Source organism: Taurulus bubalis, assembly GCF_910589615.1.
Source record: "Taurulus bubalis genome assembly, chromosome: 17".
NCBI lineage: Eukaryota > Metazoa > Chordata > Actinopteri > Perciformes > Cottidae > Taurulus > Taurulus bubalis.
In genome coordinates this window covers 19,600,409-19,623,669 of record NC_136605.1, presented here as the reverse complement: position 1 = coordinate 19,623,669, position 23,261 = coordinate 19,600,409, and the positions used below count along the sequence as shown (strand labels likewise).

At 43.5% G+C, this 23,261-nt stretch overlaps 1 protein-coding gene across 1 annotated transcript; it reads left to right on the top strand.

Annotated features, from left to right (window-relative positions):
• Positions 1 to 217: 217 nt before the first annotated feature.
• cacng3b (calcium channel, voltage-dependent, gamma subunit 3b) lies at positions 218 to 22,053 on the top strand (the record flags this gene model as incomplete). The annotated part of the gene is made up of 4 exons (XM_079233645.1): positions 218 to 434; positions 16,117 to 16,200; positions 19,275 to 19,415; positions 21,542 to 22,053. 4 exons carry the CDS (start codon positions 218 to 220, stop codon positions 22,051 to 22,053), a joined length of 954 nt encoding a protein of 317 aa, XP_079089771.1.
• Between the last annotated feature and the right edge of the window lie 1,208 nt (positions 22,054 to 23,261).

The following is a 23,261-nucleotide window of genomic DNA, read 5'->3' as shown; positions in this document are numbered from 1 at the left end:
GCCTCTCGTCAACCCAGCGGTCGAGGCAGCCAAGTAGCCACGCACTCCTCCACACCAATAAAATCTTTATCTTTAATATTATCATTCTTTTTTTCTTCTTCTGGAGTGTCTGTTGAGCCATTCCGCTGCGAGTCTCCAAAGTCTCGCGGGATACAAGCGAAATAAATAAAAAGGGTGGTGAACCCAACAGAGATTAAGAGAAACCCGAGCCGCCTATATGAAGATGCTGATGTGTGACCGCGGCGTCCAGATGCTCGTGACGACGGTGGGCGCGTTCGCCGCCTTCAGCCTCATGACCATCGCCGTCGGCACCGACTACTGGCTGTACTCGCGCGGGGTCTGCCGGAACAAGAACAGCGGCGACAACGACACGAGCCGCAAGAACGAGGAGGTGATGACGCACTCCGGCCTCTGGCGAACCTGCTGTCTGGAAGGTACGTGATCAGTCTGACTGACTGGCTGTCTGTCTCTCTCATAGCGGTCTGTGTGCGTGTGTGCGCGCGTGTGTGCATGAGTGTGTGCATGCGTGTGTGTGTGTGTGTCCATGTGTGTGTTAGCATTTCTCTTTCTCTGCCTCTCCACACACATAACACACATTCTGTCTCTCCTGTCTAACACCCACAGTTGGTGCACCCAGTGTGTGTGTGTGTGTGTGTGGCAGCGTGCCACAATCCCTTGAAACTCAGTTTTTGAGGGTCTGTACCTCCTTTCCTTTCCTCTCCTCTGCATCCTAAATAAAAAATGACACAATATGTGTTGATCTGCTCTTGTTGTCGTCACACTGCATGTAGCTGGAGGTACCGAATACCACAAGTAACAAGTATACCTGGCTCTGCACACTGTTGCTGGGACTCCTGCACACACACACACACACACACACACACACACACACACACACACACACACACACGTACACAGACACAGTAGTTGTTATAGGAATTTGCTCGTTTGAAGCCATTTTGTTTGTCTTGTCATTTGGGAGCCCAAAAGCACACACACACACACACACACACACACACACACACACACACACACACACACACACACACACACACACACACACACATAGAGGCGTATAGACGGGGTCTGGTGTGCATTTGGCAACCGGCTGACAGAGACCTGTCGGTTTAAGAAAACACTCCCAATTCCAGTAAGACATGCTGACCGACAGGCACGGTGACCGGTGAGCATATTGAGATTAATGTGTGGAGTTCTTTGATTTTTTGGGGGATTTTTTTGGAGAGAAGTTGGGTTTTCCACCTAAACTCCATTGACATGACAAAGGGCGGACACGTCCACATCCGTCACACAGGTGTGACGCTTGTTGCTTCTTCCTACTGCATCCGTGCCATTTTTTTTTAAACTAATTATTCAAAGAGAGATCATAAAACCCCCCAAAAAAACACACGTCCCACCACTAGATCGTCTGCAGCTCGACTACAGTAACGGATCAGCTCTCTGCTTCTTGAGGCCATCTGATTTACAATCAAAGTGTCGTGGCTGTTCGTTGAGCTTGAATAAAAATCAAAACCTTAACCTGAGTCAAGGGTAGACGGGGCCGGGATAATTGGAGCAGATAGATAAATAAGATAAGATGGATGAGATCAATTTAAAGAGGTAGAAGTGGGCCCTTTTTCATTTGACTTTACTTTAATTGCTGAGCAGTTAAAGCATCATTTATCACAGCATGTTTATGAGGGCGCGGGGACAGGTGCGTGTGTCTGCGGGGCATCGCAAGAAGTTTGAGGTTGCAACATTGGTATGTGTGTGTGTGTGTGTATGTGAATGTGTGTATGTGAATGTGTGTGTGTGCATCGTAGATTGGAGCCTTGACCTATTGGCTGCATGTCGTCCTCCATCTCTTTCCACCTGTCTGCCATCCCTGTGGAATCTTCAATGAAGCTGAGATGCCACAATATGATTCTTAGGAGGCGCCTTTTTTTCTTTCAGAGGTCAAATTACAAACCATGGCCGTCTTTGTCATTGTTGCCCGGTGGGGCTGGTTTTTCCGCCTTCAAGTCGAGCCCTTTGATAGCTGTTCATCTAACATTTGATCTTTGGTTATTCGATTTAGGGATGGAGCTGTGTATGCTCGTGTTTTCTGTTGCACATCTAATGGTTTCACTGTTTTAGACGAGGTGAACTGGTCGGGTTTTAAGTTGTGATTGGGCTGAAAACTCTCAATCTGATGTGGCAACACGGGTCTTACTGTAATAGTTATGGATTGCTTGATAGCAGTATATCACACTGTGTCCACTACGACAAGACCACCGTGCCAGAACACCAATAATCCCAAACACATGATTGGATTTGTCTCCAGGATGATGAACATTTAATAGTTGGGATGAGACTCCATAAGCGCCGACATAAGTCCTGCCTTGTGTCATAGCTCCAAACCCAGGTGACTTGTGATTCGGTGGCTGGCTAACATTAGAGCTGTAGCGGTAGCCTTATAGAGCAGGCTGAGTCCTCACTGCAGTGCCCCGAGTTTGAAGGTGATCCGAGGCCCTTTGCTGCGAGTGGCCCCCTCCCCTCGTCCCCCTTCAAGGCAGAAAGCCCCAAAAACGTATTCTCCTTTGGTGGAGGACAGCTTAAAATGATATGAATCCTCACATCTGGCTCTTTTTAAGACAATAAACAAATATGTGATTATTTCTTCAAGACACAGGATGAGTTGCCTGTCACCTGTGTGGGGGTCAAAAGTCATTATAAATGAAGAGCTTTCCCATCTGATGCTCCATCATGTCTTGACACAATAATACAATGTCAATTATTTGACTTTGATCCTCTGGAAATTGTCTGCATATATAGAGGCTGGGAAAACTTTGTTTTCAATTACCGTTAAAAAGATGCATTGCCTCTGGTAAGAGCATCCGTGTGTGTGTGTGTGTGTGTGTGTGTGTGTGTGTGTGTGTGTGTGTGTGTGTGTGTGTGTGTGTGTGTGTGAGAGATGCAGCCAGACAGAACCATCTCATTCTGGGGGGCAGAGAAGGCTATTACAGGGCCAGATGGCGAAGGTATAAGGCTTTATTGAACACACAGTCTCATTTACACACACACACACACATACACATACACACACACTCACACACACGCACACACATACATGCTTGTAATTGTATGAATAAATAGACAAATTCTAGGATATTCCCAAGCCACCAAGCGAGCACAGCTGTGGGAGCAGCACGCCAAGTTAACACACAATGTCAGCACAATGTCAGTGCACGCACACGTGCACGGGCTCACATGCGACACACACAGATGCACGCGCACACACGCGCATGCACGCGCAACTAAAGTGAGCGAGTTCTCTCATCTCCTTCAGCCCATCTTTTACACTTATGCTCATTCCGGGTCCCCGGTTGTGACGGCTTCATAATTCATAAACACCTCATAAAGTGACAGGAAATGGATGTCTCTGACTCGTGTACATGCGGCTCGTGGTCCGCCTGCCATCGCAGAGTGAGCGGCTGAGAGATGAAGAACATCATGTCTGCAGTGTTCTTACAGTAAATGTATAGAGCGCTCATGCATATGAACTGTGCGGCATAAAGCGTGCAGCACTTTTTTTTTTCTTCTTCAGTTTCTTTCACTGACAATATGGAACAAGAGGAAGAAAAAGCCTGAAGGAATTGTCCTATTTTACCAGAGAAAAATATAAAGACGGCTTTTTTTGCACCGAACATCTTTCATGAGCCGAACGTGAAATATGTGTATTTTCTGTGGCGTTATCAGGAATCTTTGTGTACTATGATGACTTACGACCCTTTTACACCTTGTTGCCCCGGCTTAAAAAAGCTACAAACCTTCTTTTTCTTTAGCAAAGGGAGAATAAGTCGAGCCCATACTGCAGCATTGGTTCCCATGACCGGGGATGTAGTTCGTTGTAAAGTCTGCCAGACCTCGTCATGACCCTCTATGGTTCTGCTTTCCTTGTGCCCAGTTTTCAGTTATTATTTCCTGTTTTATTTTGGTATCACCTTTGTTTCACTTCCCGCCCTCGTACCCGTCCCTCGTTACCCCCCCTCCCCTTTCAGTCTGCATTTACTCGTCTCAGACATCCACAGTTCACGTCCCAGGTGTGATTCAGACCGTGCATCTGTATATTTAGACTCAGCCTTTTTGCCTATATAGCATTTCTGGATACCTGCGTCTGTTTTTGGACTGAACTCCTGTGCACCGAACCTGCTAAAGACTATTTATTCCACTTGTGAGTCTTCTTGCTTTTGCGTCCATGTCTGCATGTGAGCATCACAAAAAAAAGGTCTAAAATAAAATAGAAGCACACATACAAAAAATATTGAATCAAATCACATTCTTAAAATGTACATAAGGCCACATACCTGCAGTTGTAGTGAAACGTCTTCCTCATGCACGCCTGTGATTCTGCCATATTGTCTTTGGGGTCTCGTCACTGTAAGTGTAGTGCGCTTTAACGCGCCCTTTATTCCTGATTGTATGTGTGGTCAGGTTGTGATTTCTTGCATGCAGCGAATGTGTTAGTGTGTGCCTGTGCAGGTGTACCGAGGTGTTAACTTCCCACTGTGATAAATGAGCATGAGAAAGCCAGGAAATGAGCAGAGGAGAGAGGAGGCAGAGCATGAATGAAGAAAGACCGGAATGTGCATGAATGAAGCCGGGGAGAGGCGGCGGCGAGTGATGGATGAGCTGAGCGTGGCCTCTGTTTCAGGTGAATCTCCGGGGAGTGTTTGACCACGCCGGGGATCTGAATGATCACCAGGTAATAGAGAGAAGGAAGTGGGTTTTAAACGGAGGTGGGGGCAAAAATGATCACCCAGGTGGCTGTGGGAGGGAGGAGAGAAGGAAGATGGAGGGAGGAATGAAGGCCATAGATGGAGAGTTTAGAAATAAAAGGATGGATGCACAATATGTATGTGGACTCCCTTTTCCAGATAGCTGTGTGTGTCTTTAGTTGGTGGCTGGGAAATCTTACTACTGCAGCAAACATTGGGTGCGTCCCAAGTCTCTTAATTTCCCATCACTCGCGTCTCTTCCGTGCATCCCTCAGACGGAGAGACGCAAGCGAGGGAAACGTGGACGCAGTTTGAGAGGTAGAAGTGTTCTTCCAGCTGTGTGGGAGGTGTTTAGGAAACAAGGCCCTTCGCTGCTTCAGTACCGCAATGCCCCCCGAGGTGCATTCTGCTACGCTGTTCATTCTGGTCACATGACATCTATTGCTTCTGTCCATCCGGGGAGAGAGGGATCCTCCTCTGTTGAAACCTTCAGGAGAGTTTTTCCTGATCCGATGTGAGGTCCTGGGACAGGGATGTCGTATATGTACAGATTGTAAAGCCACATTTGTGATTTTGGGTTATACAAATAAACTGAATTGAGCAAAGAATTGGTTTTCTACATGTGGCGTGTAAGACCGTGGTCTGCACAGAGCTCCAACCTCAACCACAGCAAACCCCTTTTCCTTCAACTGGAGCTCATCCTACATCAGTGCCTGATTTATTCCATTCTTTCATTTTCTTTTAGTTGCTCATTGGGAGCAAAGTGCTGCAGCCATCCAGGTTCAAAATCTTGCGGACAATTTCCCCGGAGAGAGTTGAGGCCGTTACAGCGGCCGTGTTTAATGTCCGTCGTTTTGGGAATGAGATGCTCGTGTGATGTTGGAGAACACAGTGTGGCCGTGGACGCGAGAAACAAGCGTTGTGTGAATGAGCTGAGATAAAGGAAGATGAAAGAGAGATTGGAAGGGAATGAATGAATGGATGTGTTTTTTTTGGTAATGAGAGGAGAGAAAAGGAGGAAGAGTAAAGGAGGGATGATGAGACGATTTGAAACCGGAGCAGAGAAATGTTGTGGCGACGGAGAGAGAAAAATTGAACATGGGCGTTTGAGGAAGAACAGAGTGAGAAAAGGGGGGAGAGAGAGAGAAAAAGAGGAGAGGTGTGCAACCAAGCAGAACCTGTCCCGTTCTCTTTCATCAGCCATCACCGTGGAAACTAGCCTCTTCCTCTTCCTCTCTTTTGCTCTCGCTCCCCTTTTCCTCCTCTCTCCTTCGCCTAGAAAGAGGTAATCAGAGAGAGTGAGAGAGGTAGAGACACAGAGAGAGAGAGAGAGAGAGAGGCATAGTCCCCCACACTGAGCTGTCAGAGGCGCTCTGAGGAAACAAGCAGTCCAATTTGCTCTGCTTTTCAACTTCCTTTCCTCTCCCTCGCTCACTCCCTCCTTCTCCTCTGTTTTCTCATTGACAAAATGCTTTAAATCCACGAATGTGTGTGTGTGTGTGTGTATGTGTGCGTGTATGTGTGTGTGTGTGTGTGTGTGTGGCCGGTCTAACACACGTGCAGCGTTTCTTACCCCACATCATCTGATTAGGGTCAGCTCCCCTGGGAACGAGACCGGCCCTCACCACAATAACAACAGCAATGCCTGGAACCACCTTTTTGTTTAAGCTTTACTGAACACCGGAGAGGAACCTGGACACGCTTCCCTGTCTGCGTCTGTTTCCCACCGACAGGGAAAGGTCGGGTTCTTTCTGGTTTCTTTTAACCATGAGGCCGATCAACTCCTGACCTTCAGCAGATTGTAGCCGCGGCAGCAACAAGGCGCTCCATCGCGCCGCAACTGTTCGATGGATTGCAGGAAAAAATTGGTCCAGACATTTTATGGTTCCCAAATGATGTCCTCTGGTGACTTTGGGGGTCTCTTTAAAAATGTCTCTAGTGCCACCATGACGTTCAAATTGGTGGTGATGTTCGGTGCACACATTCACGTTCCCTTCTGGAGGAATCGTCACAACTTTGATGAACCAGTGTAGCGTCATCATCAGGTCAAACGTTTCACTTGCACAGTGGTTACAGATAGATATGTTTTCCTCATAATTAAGGATATATCAGTGTTGGGGATCTCACATTTTGTATTGAGAATAATAATATACATGAACTGAATCAGTTCGTAACAATATTTGGAAAAGTCATAACATAAAAGAGCTTTTTCTGTTATCAACATCGTAAAATTCTCTTTTTGCCCATAGTATAGCTCATGGTTTACGGATGTGGAAATGTCTGCTAAAGATTTTCCACACAAAAGGCTCAAGGTTCTCCAGCTACATTAAAAGTAAAAATATTTCAGATTTGACTGAAAACAGCTGATTTCTACCCCTCAGCTGTTAAAATAAAAAATAGTTTTACTAGCCTTAATCTTTGCGTACAGCTGAGGTCTTTTGGTTGATTTCTGTCACTTCAGTTGTTTTGTGCGCAGGTCTTGTAGTTCACGGTGATTTATTGTGTTTGACCTGTAACTCTGTAGTGTGTGTGTGTGTGTGTGTGTGTGTGTGTGTGTGTGTGTGGGAGCTAGATCAAGGACAAAATGCCGGCACCTCATGGCCGGCTCGTCACAATCGTCGGGGCATCTGGACGCACCGTGTTGTTTGTGTTTGTCTCTTTTTTAACCTTCATTTGAGGCACTGTTTTGTTATAATGAAGGGTTTTCGCTGTTTGGTATTCATGCTGCGTTACAAGTAGAACTAGAACGACACAGCAGGAAGATATTTCTGTTTTATCTGATGCCATACAGTTTGTAATCGGATCAGAATCGTCTACTTTTGATGTGACGATATAGTGTGATTAGGTTTCAGTGATAAGTCATCAACGTATCATTGATTGTTCAAAGAGTTTAACCTGGATGGACTTTCTGTTGTGGCATTTTAAAGGTTCAACAAATGTGGTTATGAATATGTTTTATAGCTGTCCTGGAATTTATTGAATAGTTTTAAATGCAATGTCAACAACAGATGCAAAATTTCAAGAAAAAGAAAGAAAGGGAATAAAATGGATGCCATGTCGAACAACTAATTTATAAATCCAATGTTTTAAAATAAATAATGAATAGTTGTATGCTTGGTATAGCAGTATATATCTGGAAAAGGCAAAACAAAAATACTTGCTATTATATTTAAAAAATACTGAATCTATTGCAATACTGGAATAGCAACTTTTCCTGCAGGACTTTACGCCGGTGAATCGGGTTTTCACCGTCAGGACGTGCACGAGCGTCTGTACTTGTAGAACAGCCAATAGGAGAGCCCTCTCTCTGAACTGACCTGTGATTGGCTAAAGTCTGAAAACAGAGCAGAGAGGAGATTTTTCTCTCAGATCGCTTGAATTACAATATGTACAATATGTTGAAAGGTTATTATGGGATTCCTTCCAATAAGCCAATGCTTACCCAAACTTTATTAAAACTCCTCAATTGATTAATCAAGACATCCCACATGGTAGCAGCTAGCTAGCCCACACTAGCAGGCGTTAACACGTCATGAACTTAACTTTTTTATGTTTTAACTGAAGTATCATAATATATTATATACATTTATATATATATATATATATATATATCTATATATATATATATATATATTTGTATTGTCATAAGCACAGTTAACAGACATTTACTCCATACAATGAACAACTTACTTTGATAGGTCCTCCTTCCACACAGAATTACATTAAAATGTATTAAGGCTTATATATATATATATATATATATATATATATATATATATAGTAGCCTTAAACTACTACATTTTTCAGTGTATGTAACTGTCTGTTAACTGTGCATATAACAATAAAAATATGTATATGATATATTATGATACTTCAGTCTTGACTATGTATGTATGTATGTATATATGTATATATATATATATATATATATATATATATATATATATATATATATATATATATATATATATACGTAATATGTATACACATATATATGTATATCTAGATATATATATATATATGATACTTAAATTAAAAAATTTAAAAAAATATATATATATTCTGATGAGAGTTTAATCTCCCCACCAGTAATACCAACATTTACATGAAAGCATATTTACCTTCAGACAGTGCAGTTGTGTTGGCATTAGTGAAGGAAGCAGCAGAGAGGAAGCTGGAGACAGCAGGGAGACAAGGAGAGAGGGAGGAGAGTGAAAAAGAAGCATGGAGGTGCAAAACGAGGAAGTGAGATGTTGGGTAAAGCTAAATAATACAAGTGTGTCTGAAGCTCGGCACTCTGCAGAACAGCCAGCAGTTAGTCAGGAGGCAGCGGGATGGAAAGTGTTTCTGCTCTTCCTCTCGTCTGTTGGCTCTTGGACTTGCTCTACTACTGTTTTCATGCATACCATTAAGATGTGTGTGCGTGTTTCTGTGTGTCTATATATATATATATATATACTATGATTATATATAATACAATCTTTGACGTCAAGGTTTTAAGACGTACTAACGATAGCACACAAAGGGAGTGTGCATGTGCATGTGTGTCGACCGAAGTGACAGCAGCAGTACACTGGGCCCAGTAGGAGGAATTAAACCACATGAGTCACCGGGACACACACGGGCAGACAATCACGCACATACTGGACTCCCATCCCCGTTTGGCTCCGCGTCCCATAATGCTTTGCTGCGACTGTGGTCGCAGCTGCCCTCAGGCCACGTTGACCTTTGTGAGGCAAATGTCTCCTGATAGATGCTCCCAGTGTGTGTGTGTGTGTGTGGGGGGGTGGGGGGGGGGGGTGTGTGTGGGTATGTGTGCTCATTAGTTTGCTGTTAATTAGACTGAAAAATGAAAAAAGGAACTTTGTCACATTCAGCACACATGCATAATGGCGGGTCGAAGAAAGAGCCAATCTGACCCCCCACATGTGCAGTCAGTCTTTTGGAGATCCAAACCTACGGGGATGGTGGGGGTGGAGCGGCATCCCTGTTAGGGTGCTGGTGCTGGTGCTGGCACACTTTTTAAATGATACCCAGCTCTGGAAACTGTTATTCTTAATATATTTGGTCAACTTAAATGAGCATGAAATGGTCTAGAGCACTAATGTGTGTGATCGCTTGTCATTTTAAAGCATTTAAATGAGCATATTTGAACTGACACGAACAGAAAATAAGTGTAGATAGGAATTAGGCAAGTCCCCAGAAATGTGTCCTACTGAGCCCAGACCTCTTATGGGTTTATTAGAAAAATAATCTCCAAGCTGTTTCCTCCATGCTGTTGCAAAATCAAAGTCCAACTTCTTCCCCAAAGACCTTTTTTTTTCCTAATGTTTCATCTTGACGGTGTTTATTCTGCTAACTCTGGATCGTAGGAGCAGATCCCAATAGTTTGTCTTGTTTGAGTTTTTTTAATTAGCTTATTAGAGATATTAATGTCCATATTCCAGGTTTACATGTATAGGGAAAGACATCCGTCTAAGAGACATTGTAAGTTCACCTTAAAGCTTTAAAGAGAGGATGAGAATCGTCTGCATATAATTAAACTGTGTTCTCTTGTTGGGAAGCGCTGTGATAATGAGAAGAAGGGGTGAAATGTCCTCTTTACTTATTTCATTATTTATATAAACAGAAAGAGATCCAACCCTTTAAAACACACTGAACAGCTTAATAAAACATACTTTATTAACATCTGATCAGGCTAAAATAATATTGGGAATGACTACAGCCGGACGGCCGCTGATATAATTTCCCTAAAAGGTTTCTGTGTGATAGTGAAGGAGCCGGTCTTTGTCCTTCACTGAGGCGGTGAAGTCTGGAGGCTTTAATGCAGTAACCTCTGCTGCGGTGAACAACTTGTCAATATCTACTACTGCTGTTGCATCTTAATAAGGGCTATTAATTAAAAGGCTGCTATCAGTCCGCCATCACGCAGTGTGTTTACATGGACATGGAGTATTGCGGTTATGAGGCGTGATCCTGGTTTTGATCAGCTGTTATGTTATGAGCCTGTTATGTTTGCAGAAACAGACACGGCTCTCATAAATGTGTTGTGATGCAGATTATCGTGTTTGTATATTGAGTTGGGGGTCCGTTTGATGAATGTCATGTTTTCAAGTAGGAGCTTCTGTGCAATGCGTTGAACCAAAGAATAGTTATTTTACTTTAGCTGACAGGTTAGAGGTCTTTCTCTGTCTTTGTCCACAGCAGGAGTGCTAATATGATTGAAGTGGAGGTTTGCAGCATAACCAATCTGAATTAACATTTGTTCCAAAGAGAAATGATGATGTTGAGTAAGCAGATGTCAAAGGAAGAAGGTTTAAGGTTAGACAAAACTACGCAGGAAAGACATGTTAAATAGAGTAATGTACTCTAATCTAGTTTGCTTTAGTGCGTCGGTTTTTGGCAGCTTTTTAATTAATAAAAAGGAAATGTCTCCATCTTTACAAGCCAGTCTGTATGATGTTTATTGTTAAACTGTTGCTCATCTACAAGACATTGTTTGGCCCTGTGTGTGTGTGTGTGTGTGTGTGTGTGTGTGTGTGTGTGTGTGTGTTGTGTGTGCGCGGTTTCGATGAGATCATAGGCTGGTGATGACACTTGACACAAGTCTGTGCGACAGCTACTGACTCACTCACTGATACAGCATTCGGAAGTAGCTCTACACAACGTCTTTGTGGGCTGAGAAATATATGACGCAAGTACACACACACACACACACTCACACACACACACTCATGCTAGGTTGCTGAAGCTGAGTGGTGACAATGTATTTGAAGAGACTGGCAGTACCTGCATCTGTTCTGTTGATCCAGATTTATATTCTGCTTCCTGGTGCTTTTATTGGCCTCGTTCTTAAATTTCATTTTGATTGATCCACCGCTGTCAGGCGCATACCTCAGTCAAAGCTGGACAATCCATTGCATCTGTTATTTAAATCATTTTTTTAGGCATGATTCTGCATCAAAATGGACATGCTAGACAACCATGGTGCCAAACTGGCCCGTCAAAAGAAGTCCTTATGAAAGACCGACACCAACATGTTAGTAAATCTTTCAAAGTCACAAGGTCACATGTATATACTTTCATTTTAAGGCTACATAAAGTCCCCAAACAGCTCTGGTTCGTATAAAACAATACTCAAACCGCAGTAAACGGAGCATTTGTTTGGGACAATCTTCCGCCGTGGACTAACACACACACTCGGCGCTCTGGTGAATATTCATGGCGGCAGAACTGTGTTTGTGCAGATTCAGTCAAAATAAACCACAGCGTGTGCGTTCATGGTAATGCAGGAACAACAAGTGCAGGTATCTTGGAAGCAGCACCTCTAATACATAATCGGGGCCTCAGAAACCGGCATGCTTGTATTTTACAAATCGTCTTTGGTGCAATACTTAATAGCCTTATTTTGAAAGAACAGTGCATTCAGGGGGTTACATAAGCAGAAATGTAATATAATATTGTTAAGTACGTTTTCATATGTGTATGTTAACCTGAAAATAAGAATGATTGTGTATTTATTACCTTTTAATGATCCGTTTATCTCTACATACGGACACGGCCGCCATGTTTCAGAAGCACAGAACAGAAAAACGTTTTCACCGTTTCACCGTTTTTCTCATGTGGCTCACAATCGTATCCCTCGCTCCTTGAACTGTCACTCAGTCGTCAAAACATTGAGCCCAGCTGCTCTCTAGCTGCTGGATGCTCGCTCTAAACACATATTTAACACTTGCAATGGGTTCAGATTAGTTATGATGAAGAAACCGGTGCAATGTGTTTGTTTTCCTGTGAACAAATATTCAGGTTGTGAGGACGAATGAACTGACAGCGAGTTTTTAAAAATATCAAAATGATCGGGACATGAAGTCTTATTATTAACCATTCTCCACAGCTGGAGTCAAGGATTTTTTTATTAAATTTGAACATTAGTTTTGCAATTTTGGCTGGCATGGACTATGTTATACAAAATTGCAGACGCCACTGACCGACTTTTAAAAAATTTGGGAGATGATGCGAACAGATGTGTCCAGTCATTCGTCATTTTCTGCTGTTTGGCCAAGATGTCTTTTCATATTGTGTGTGTGTGTGTGTGTGTGTGTGTGTGTGTGTGTGTGTGTGTGTGTGTGTGTGTGTTTGTGTGTGTGTGTTCAGGTGTGATTTAGATTCTCGGCCACTAAGAGAGAAATAAAAGCAGCCGTATATCTCTCTGTCCCTGCCTCCCCATCCTCTATGTCTGTGTGTGTGTGTGTGTGTGTGTGTGTGTGTGTGTGTGTGTGTGTGTGTGTGTGTGTGTGTGTGTGGGGCGTATCACTTCATTGCGTGAGGCCGTTTGGTGCTCTATCCATCAGGAGGTTTGATAAATGTCTCGTCACGAGGAGCTCTGATTGACGACGCTTCACACCGTGATGCGTTCAAGAGCAGCAGCTGAAGGAACCTTCTGTGACTCAGTCAACCAGGCCTCACTAGAAAGCACAGAGAGCAGCACAGATCCCCCAAAAGTCCAACAGTGAATTGATCCGACTAAGAAGTCGTGTCCGTCTTTAGCTATAGTCTTATTCCTCTGTCATCGAGCTCCATTACTGTCCAAACTCTACATCGGTGAACATGTTTTTTCATTACGATGAACCCATGTTTATTGTTGCCAGCGCAACAATTTGTCTCTGTAGTTTATTTTGACTCAATACCCACAATCTCCGTCATGCCGTAAACACTCTCTTTGCACCAAATGAGTCTTAATCCTCGGTTTGAGGATTTGAGAATGCGTTTTTTTGGTAATCGCAATCAATTTAGTTTCATATTTATTCCTCGCTGTCGGTGTTTTGGTTCATTTTGTAAAAAGAAAGAACGTTTAATGACATTTTAGGTAAAGAGGTAAAAATGTAACACCAAAGTGTGGTTTAAATTGTGTGCCAAGTGTTAATTGTAAAAATAAATGTATATTTTTACGATATTTTACGATGTTAAAAGGTTAGATTCCATTAAAAAAAAGGAACTTTAACCCTAAATTACATTATATACTTTAAAATGTACATCTTCAATGGAACCAATGGATTTTGGGCTGAGAGCCACAGACAGAAAATCTATATTTTTTTAAACTAGCACATTGTTGGTTTTGGTCTATTTATATTATCTTTGTGGTTTATCCATTATAGGTTAATCGGTTATATAGATTATTCGTTTTGGTCCACTAAATTATAGAAAATTGTGAAAACTGGATTAATCAAATTAAAAACAGTTGCCGATTCCTTTTCCATCCATCATTGCAGCTCTGAAGGTGCTTTGTGGGAACAAACAAAAACTAAATGTTGCTCAAAACAATGTGAAATGTATAAATGAATGTGAATGTTAAGTGAGGAAACGTGACTTGTCTTGTGTGTATTTGCTGAACTCGCGGTGCATCCATCAATGTGGCAAAACAGACTTTGATTCCAATGCAAGTTTTTACACATTATTACTTTATGAAATCACGATAAACGCCTTTCTTGTTAATCAGCGCGTCAGTCGGAGGTTATCGCTATCTCTGACTGCGTGAGCTGGATGAATCAATTTATGAATGATTTTCTGAGTGTGGGTGCTGGAAAGAACCTCTTCATATGCAAATAAGCAATTAGGGTTGAGTCGTCCGTTGTTTCGTCGCCAGCCTCTATCCTCCCGTTTCTCTCCGATCCTCCCGTGCCGTTTTACCACCAAACCTCTTTCAACCGGCACTTCCTCTCTCTCTTCATCCTCCTTCATCTCGCTTTCTCTCCTCTTCCCCTTCATCCCACTTCAGCCCTCCCCCTCCTCTCCCCGGTCTCTCTCTCTCTCACATCCCCTGTGGTGTTGACCATGTGTGAATGGGATTGAATGATGGGTGGGAACGAAGCTACATGCAGTGTACACACACATACACACACACACACACACACACACACACACACACACAGAGGGGTGTGTGTGTGTGCGTGCGTGGAGGACTTTTACAAAGGAGGATGAGTCACTCTTTGCCCGACACGCTCGTAGGAGACTGCATCCTAGTCAATACAACACACACACACACACACACACACACACACACACACACACACACACACACACACTGACTTACACTGATATAAACAAGAAGGCTTTTACTTACATGCATGATTGATAGTGTTCATGTATCAGTATAATGAGCTCGGTTGATGTGTGTGTACACGTGATGTCTGTATTTTAGTGGCTGTGTGTGCTTTTGTATTCAGAGCGGTGAGTGTGTGTGTGTGTGTGTGTGTGTGTGTGTGTGTGTGTGTGTGTGTGTGTGTGTGTGTGTGTGTGTGTGTGTGTGTGTGTGCATGTGTGTGTGTGTGTGTGTGTGTGTGTGTGATAAGGCTTTTCATTGGTGCCTTCCCTCACATACCCTGAAGGCTACAGCTCCGTCCTGCCTCATCTGTCCTCTCTCTCTCTCTCTCTCTCTCTCTCTCTCTCTCTCTCTCTCTCTCTCTTTCTCTCTCTCTCTCTCTCTCTCTCTCTCTCTCTCTTCTTGTGCTTTTGATGTATATTCATGTCCGTGCACAGCAGCATGTAATGCATGTTCACTTTCCTGAAAATGAGATCGGATGCAGTAAAATCCCACCAGAAGATGAGCGATTATTGATCGACGAAAGCAATCACGCTGCGTGTTTTTCTATCGCTATTTTATCGGACATTTTCACGACTGAATAAATGATTAATCGTTTAATCAGAAACAGAATGACTGATTCATTTCAAGCGACTGCACATTAATGTGTTTGCTTTGAGACTGATAACCAACAGAGACGAGTGGCAAAGAGCTGATCGGTCGTTTTGTTCTCAGTCGACTAAGATTTCTTTAGTCGATTTGTCCTTTTTTCATGCCGTCTGCCGATTACATCAACGCGATCAGACGACACAAGAGTGTTATTAACCGGCCACAGTATCTATTTGGTCGAGGGCAACCCTGCTAGTGGCTGCTGCTGTCACAACACCAGACAACATTCACATTTTAGGCCTTTAACTGATGCTCTTTTTGATTTACTGACAATAAACGCAGCACAAAAACAAAGAAAAAGCTTTTAATCTAGACTTCAGATCACGCCTGGATCACCATCATGGAATCATGGCAGCAACACCCTGTTTAAAGATGCAGCTTCCCATTACAGAGTAAATACATCACTGGTTTTGTCCCCTAGCATCTCATTGACGGGTGGATTAAGTCAGGAAATACATTCTGCGATAGATTCATTGACTTGACTTCCCCCTTTTCTGCATGGTTTATTATATTCCAAATGAGTTGAAACCCAGTCATGTAGAACGTAAAACTAATATTATCTCATGTTGAACAATAAAGACCTGAACTGAACTCGTTTGTGTTTCTCCTCCGCAGGAACATTCAGAGGTGTGTGTAAGAAGATTGATCACTTCCCAGAGGACGCGGACTACGAAGCAGATGCTGCTGAATACCTCCTACGTGAGTTTGATGATGATACATTTTTAAACATGAATTAATCAGTCAAACCTATTAACGGCCTTTTTATCTGGTGTCACTGTCAGGCCAAGATTTATATGAATCTGCTGAATACAAAGGGATCAATTATTCTGTGTCTTTTTGCTAAGAATCGGTCAATCTTGTTCGTTCCATCCACTATTTTGATAACGTACCAAACTCTACAAGCACTGGAGTGCAACTCAGTGTTTCAGGAAATAGTCATCTCCAAGCCTTCAGACACCGGGGGCGTTTTTTTCATGCGATTCATTTGCACGTAAATATATGTTTTCCATGTATTTTTTCATACGGCATGAGTTGTGCCTAAATGTTTGAACCGACAACACGGAGGCTCCACAGTCCAAACCAAGACGGCCAACGTTGCTGCTCCTTTCAACCTGGACAAAGGCCGCACAGACCAGATCCACCAGAATAAAAGCCCCGAACATAAAGCACTCGCAGACGAGCATTTGTCGTTTATTGGTCACGCCCCCGTCGCGTAAAGGCCATGAGACACAACGCACAACATTGTTTTATTGTGAGTCCACACAAGGTCCCGACCTTGAGGTTGAGCAGATCTGGGCAATAGAAAAAGAGCATTAAACTGACACTATAACGTATATCTCAATGACTAGTATTCCACTATATGGCTTGTCCACAAACCAGCTAGCTCACCGCTTGCAGAGACAAAACAAAAAGCCCACATCCCTGCTGGGAAGGAGAAACACATCTTCTCTGAGACATCATGGAAGACTCTGATTTCAACAGCTTTCTGGATCTGTGCAAATATCACAACGCCGACCTTTTCAACAATGTGGTTGAAGGGATGAAAGACAGAGGCTGGTTTTTGCACACTTGAATAAGTCGACCACTGGTTACATTAATCGGAGCATGCACGGCGGCGTGCGAACGGGAATGCTAACAGTAAACAAATGTAAACAGCTCAGTAGGAATGTTGTCTTTTACGGTTCCAGCCGGCTTGTTTTATGACAAGAATCTTGTAAAAAAAGGGTTTTGATTTTGGGCTGCATGTTGCAAAAAGTCCGCTTTTGATCTTGAATGTAGAAGAATGTGCTTAATGGAGAGGTGCCACAGTTTTATCAGCACATACATATATACATATATATATTATTTTTTTTAAAGCACCGCCATGATGAGAAAATGGCAAAGGAGAAAGGAGGGATCACATTTGCAGAGGATGCAGCCACAGAGGTAGAGAGAGGGTGGTTTGGAGAGGAGGGGGCTCTTTCTGTTCTTTCTCCCACAGCAAACACGGAGTAAAGATGGACGGAGAGAGAAAACGCTAACAACAACAACAAGAGGGAGAAAAAAAGGGAAAATGGACTCAGCCTGTGCTTCTTTTTTCATCGCTCCACTGAACACAGAGCAACATCCCCAGAGGCGGCCAATTAGATCGCAGGCCTCAGCGCTGGCCAGCCAATGGGGAGCGGGGAGCGGGGACCTAGTGACCGGCATTTCATACAGCCCAGGGGTGTGGGCCACAGGGGGCGGGGCTTATGCGCTCCTGACGCACAACACCACTGGTCACCGCAGCTGTCAGTCAACGCTGGGAACGTTTTTGGAACGCGAAAAAAAAAAAGGAATTCAGAAAACGCAAACACGCTACTTATTGGATGATTTATGTTCATCTTTTTAACAACACACCTGTGATGTATGGGCGCGCGTCAGCTGTCCAACACATGGACGCTCGGCTCTGCACCGACAAGCTGTTTGCAGATATCCTTCAATATGTTATCACGTCATGTACACATATGGGCTTCTGACAAATATTCCTCTCCTCCTGCAGCCTCGCTTCCATTTTCATCATCTCCGCTATTCGTTATTTTTTCGCCGTGCATATGTGTCAGTGCGACTCTCCATCTGTCTTGGTTTTTTTGTTGTTGTTGTCCATCTTCTCCCTCCACATCCATCGCTCTGCCTCTCTCTGCAGCGAGGCCTCTGAATGCTTTAACATGTTCTGGATTCAGACTCAGTCAAGCATGTAGCTGCACACTGGCCCACGTGTCTGCGTGTGCGTGTGCGTGTGCGTGTGTATGCAAAGTGAAACATTTCTGGTTGTTTTAGCTCTGCCCTCCAGCTCAGTGGATTTTAAATTAAACGACGGCTCTGACGTTCGTGTTCTGGCTTTCAGCTTTGAGTGTTCACATCCATCCGTGTAGGAATTTCTGACATTTTGACAGTAAAGCAAACCAGCAGATTTACTACGAAATGGGACTCGAGGCCGATCATTACAGGCAACACGTTGACTTTATATAGAAAGGGTTGGGAGGTAGATCTTTACATCATGTCTCCAAGTGCCCACAAGTGTAACTAATACTGGGAATAAATAATTGAGGCTCCACGTGCCAAACAACATTGAACTATTTCTATTTTTACAACCTCTCCTGTCCTCTCCTGTCGATGCTCTGTGTTCTGCAGCCTGCAGGACATACCGGGGTTTATGACGAGTCAATCAGTGATTCGCAGATATTTTTTACAGGATCTGGTTTGTGCAAATATGAAACATGTGGAATGTGGTGTTTTTGATGAAATGTTTAAATTTTTTGATTCGATTTAGTTGCTTTTCCTGCCAGAAGCGTTCCTTCAAGCGTTTAAAATTTGTAACTCCAGCTTCTGGCTTTGATAAACATGTTTTATACATACTTTTCAAACCCGCTGTCAGTTTTGGGCATGAAAACATTTCACATAAAATAGACCACAGACTTAAAAACAAACGGGTAGTATAGTCAGGGCTCAAATGACCCTTGATGCTATTCTTAAAATCGTGCATGCTGATAAATAAAGTTCCGTAAAACACACAAAAATGATTGTCAAACATGAAGACATAAAGGCCAAAGCTACTGAGCGTTTTTTCACGTGAGCAGAGAACATAAATAAGGAGGCATGAGGAATATGGCAAAATTTCAAAATGGCAGAGCTATATTGTTTTGTACCTTTCGGTAATAACCGTGCTTCCTCACTTCTTCGTGTGTGTGTGTGTGTGTGTGTGTGTGTGTGTGTGTGTGTGTGTGTGTGTGTGTGTGTGTGCTCTCTAACAGGTGCTGTGCGTGCCTCCAGTATCTTCCCCATCATGAGCGTGGGCCTGCTGTTCCTGGGCGGTCTCTGCGTGGCCGCCAGTGAGTTTTACCGGAGCCGACACAACGTGATCCTCAGTGCAGGAATCTTCTTCGTCTCTGCAGGTCAGTCTGCGTCTTTTTGTGAGAACTGCAATGTGTGTATCGTGTCGGTCATCAGCGCACTAGTGGACATAACGTATAGGTCTCTGTATTTAGAGCATGAGGTGTTGTTCCTCACTGAAGGACACATCTTTTAAATATTGATTATATTGCGTCTCAATTGGTTATTGATCAAGAATTGTCACTTTTTAGACCGAGTTTTACCCTTTTTATCAATACAACGTACAGGTTTTATATGTACGTTGTATTGATTTTTATTTCCTTTGCTAATGTCGACGATGAAATGTTTCATATTGAGTTTTCTGCCTGTATTGTTGTTGTTTTTATCCCTGGTGGGTCCTGATTTTTTTGTGACTCGATTTCCTCACAGGAGAAAAATAGGTTCTTGGGGTTTAAATCAGATTGAAAGGAGCAGATCTGTTTCAACTGATTGCTCTTTACCGAACACGCAATAAATAAATAAAAAAGGAGTATCCAGAAAAATGGTGCTTTTATCATTTTACATTTGAATTATTGATACAATCCCAGACTTAAAGGAATAAATAACGAGCCCTCTGTAATCTCCTCCAGTACACCTAAAATTGCGACCGCAGACTTTGCTGCAGCCGGCTGTGATATGTAAGCATACTGATACTCATCTCCATGACAACACAGTTAAACACAATATAGCAGCCATCTTAGCTGCATAAACCAGCCAGACTTAAAATACCCCTGACCCGATTCACACACGTCTGATCTCCAGGAATTTCTATAATTCTAATTTTAAATACAAGGACGCTGCTTTTGAGACAACAGCAATGGGGGCTACTGAATGTTTGTGCATGTGTGTGTCAATCAGTGCGTGTTGTTACTGCGAAGCCACTCTAAACAGAGGAGGTGCAGCACTCAAATATTTGCAGAAGGAGCCCGTCAGGCATCCAAAGCACACACAAGTGCTCGTGCGAGTGTGGAAATCGGACGCAGCAGCTGATTAATCAATCAGCGAGAATACCGTGATGCCGCTGTGATGCACTGCGAGGGCGTGAGCGTGTCAACACACATACAAGCTCGCACATAATCTATCACACGGGTGCTGACACTTAAACACACACACTTGTGCTCTTGCCCCTGACACACACAAAGGGCCGTGCAGTGATTGCTGTTCAGTGGGACGTGTAGGGTCCCATTGGCTTTTGTAGTAAATTCATGGATTCAAATTGGTAATTATTTACCACAATAGTGTGGGGCTGATTCTGGTTAATTACAGCCGGCTAATTGTCCCCATTCTGTGCGTCCCACCACACTGCATGAGCACTGTATTCTGGACTAATGATATGGAATAGGAGAGCCCAGCTGTGTGCAATGGCTTTCTCTGATGCACTTTATTGTGTCTTTGGCTGTGTCGGTTGGTCCTCCACTTTGGTTCAGACTGAAATAGTTTTTTTAGGCTACGTTCAAGTCCCCCTCTGGATGAATAGGGATAACTTTGGATCCCTTAGCTTTCCATAAAGCAACGTTTGAAGTTGTCCAACGCTCTGGTTTGTGACCAAATGCCAAAAATAAATGCGAAAAATGCTGAAACAAGATGTTCATTATCGTGAACATTGTACTTTCCAAAAATCGTTGCGTTAGCGTTGTCAGTGTGTTGCTATGCAGATGTTGACGTTTAGCTCTCGCCCTGCTAGCTGCTAGCACGGCGACAGACATGTGTGTTTGTTTATTCTTCTGCATTAACTGTGAATTAGTTATTTGTTTCCTTTTAGAGGCGGATCTTTGTCTCTTGTTTGTCTGGATGAGTCATAGGAGGAGTTAAATGAGAATAAATACATTATAATATATACAAATTAAAATGAGAAAATTCTGAAAGAAATTGTAGTTTATATGCAGACATTTGTAAATATATATATTTTACAAATATATAAATACAGACAGAAATAAATGAATGAGCAAATGAATGGGGGGGGGGGGATTTAAAATGCTTTTATTTTCTTGTCCTCATCTTCCCTCATTGATTTACTTATTTAGTATTTTATTGATTTCTCTTTATACTCAGATGTAGTCTTTATTATGATACTCCTGTGACTCCGTTCTGTTTGCCTGGGTGAGGAGATCACACTTCCCTCTCTTAATGTTTTTCTCTTCCCTTCCAGGTCTCAGTAACATCATAGGAATTATTGTCTATATCTCAGCCAACTCGGGCGACCCGGGTCAGAGCGACAGCAAGAAGTCCTACTCCTACGGCTGGTCCTTCTACTTCGGCGCCCTCTCCTTCATCATGGCGGAGATGGTGGGCGTGCTGGCCGTGCACATGTTCATCGAGAAGCACCGCAAGCAGCGGGCCAAGTCCCGCACCGAGCTCATCAAAAAGTCCGCCTTCAGCCGCATCCCTTCCTACCGCTACCGCTTCCGGCGCCGCTCCAGCGTGCGCTCCTCCGAGGCCCCGAGCCGCGACGCCTCACCGCTGGGGAAGGGCGGCTACACGGGGCCCGCCGCCTCCGAGATGCCCATGTACACGCTGAACCCGCGCGAGCCGGGCAACGCCGGCACCAAACCCGGGAGCGGCATGAGCGGGCTGCTCAACTCGGAGAGGGATTTCCTCCAGAGCAGCACGCTCACTAAAGACTACAGCAAGGACCCCAACCGCAGGACCACGCCCGTCTGAGAGGTGCCCGGCTGCAAGATATCGCCCAATCAGAGTATTCAAAGAGAAGGATGACGTGAAATACAAGGGGGAGTGCAAAGCTTAAGCAGGGGACGCACAGGGTTACGGGGGTGGGAACGGGGTTTGATAAACTATGACTGTGAACTGTGAACTTTTAGCCTTTTGAACTGTGAATCCTGAGCCCTGTGAGAGTTTCAGTGTGTGTAGCAGGGTCGGTTTTGATGGAGAAGTTGTTCCCGACTCCACTTTACCACATATCACTGTAGTTATACCTGTGACTCCTTACATATGAAGGCACATTCAATTTATGTCCATGAGTGTTATGATCATAAATTGACTTTCTGGCTTTTTTTCCGAGTGGGGGAGGGAGGGGAGGGAGGGGAGAAACGGGATTGACCCGAAGATCAAAAAGCATATCGTAAGTGGTTTGATGTTTGGGGCAACTTCTCCTAAAAATTTTAAATAATGTGAACTAAAGGAGAAGGGGAAAGAGGTGAGAGACTCTGTGTGATCTTTGACCTTTTGACCTCTGTCCTCCCGACCTTTTGGGGTAGCAGTTGGATTAGTGCAGGGAACAGCCTCAGAGCTCCGAGCTGTCTCTCTGATTGCGATTTTAAAAAAGCGCGGACGTTAACACCTCAGGATCGGGAACGATTCATTTTCAGTTCAGCTGGATTCAAAAATATAAATCGAAGATGCAGTTTGTCTATTTATGGCGGCACATTTGTGGCACTAGTTATTATTTTCTTATACATATTGTATATATACTCCTTTCATATTGATTGATGGAAAAGCTCTCTTCCTAACCGACTGAACTGAAACTGAGTTGAGCTCATTCTTGGTAACATTTACCCCCATCTCTCTGATCCCAGGTCAGTTGTTCAAACCAGCATAGTGGTTTTTGATGAGGGGTACGCTGACTACAGATCAGCTGTTAGAGGAGAGGGGGGGAAAGGTGTGACTCGACAAAATTAATCTCTTTTAGATGGTAACATAGATCATTGGTGCTTCCTTTTACCCCTGTTTTCAGCCACACAAGTCACGTCTTGATTTATTTTTTTCACCTGAAAGAGGTGATCAGATATTTGTCTGTCTGTCCGCCTTCACTCGTCACCTTTCACCTTCCACATTTTTCTGTGTAGCCCCATAACTCACCTCACTGCCACCCTCTGCACACCTCCTCTCACCCTCTCCTTCTCTTTTAGGTC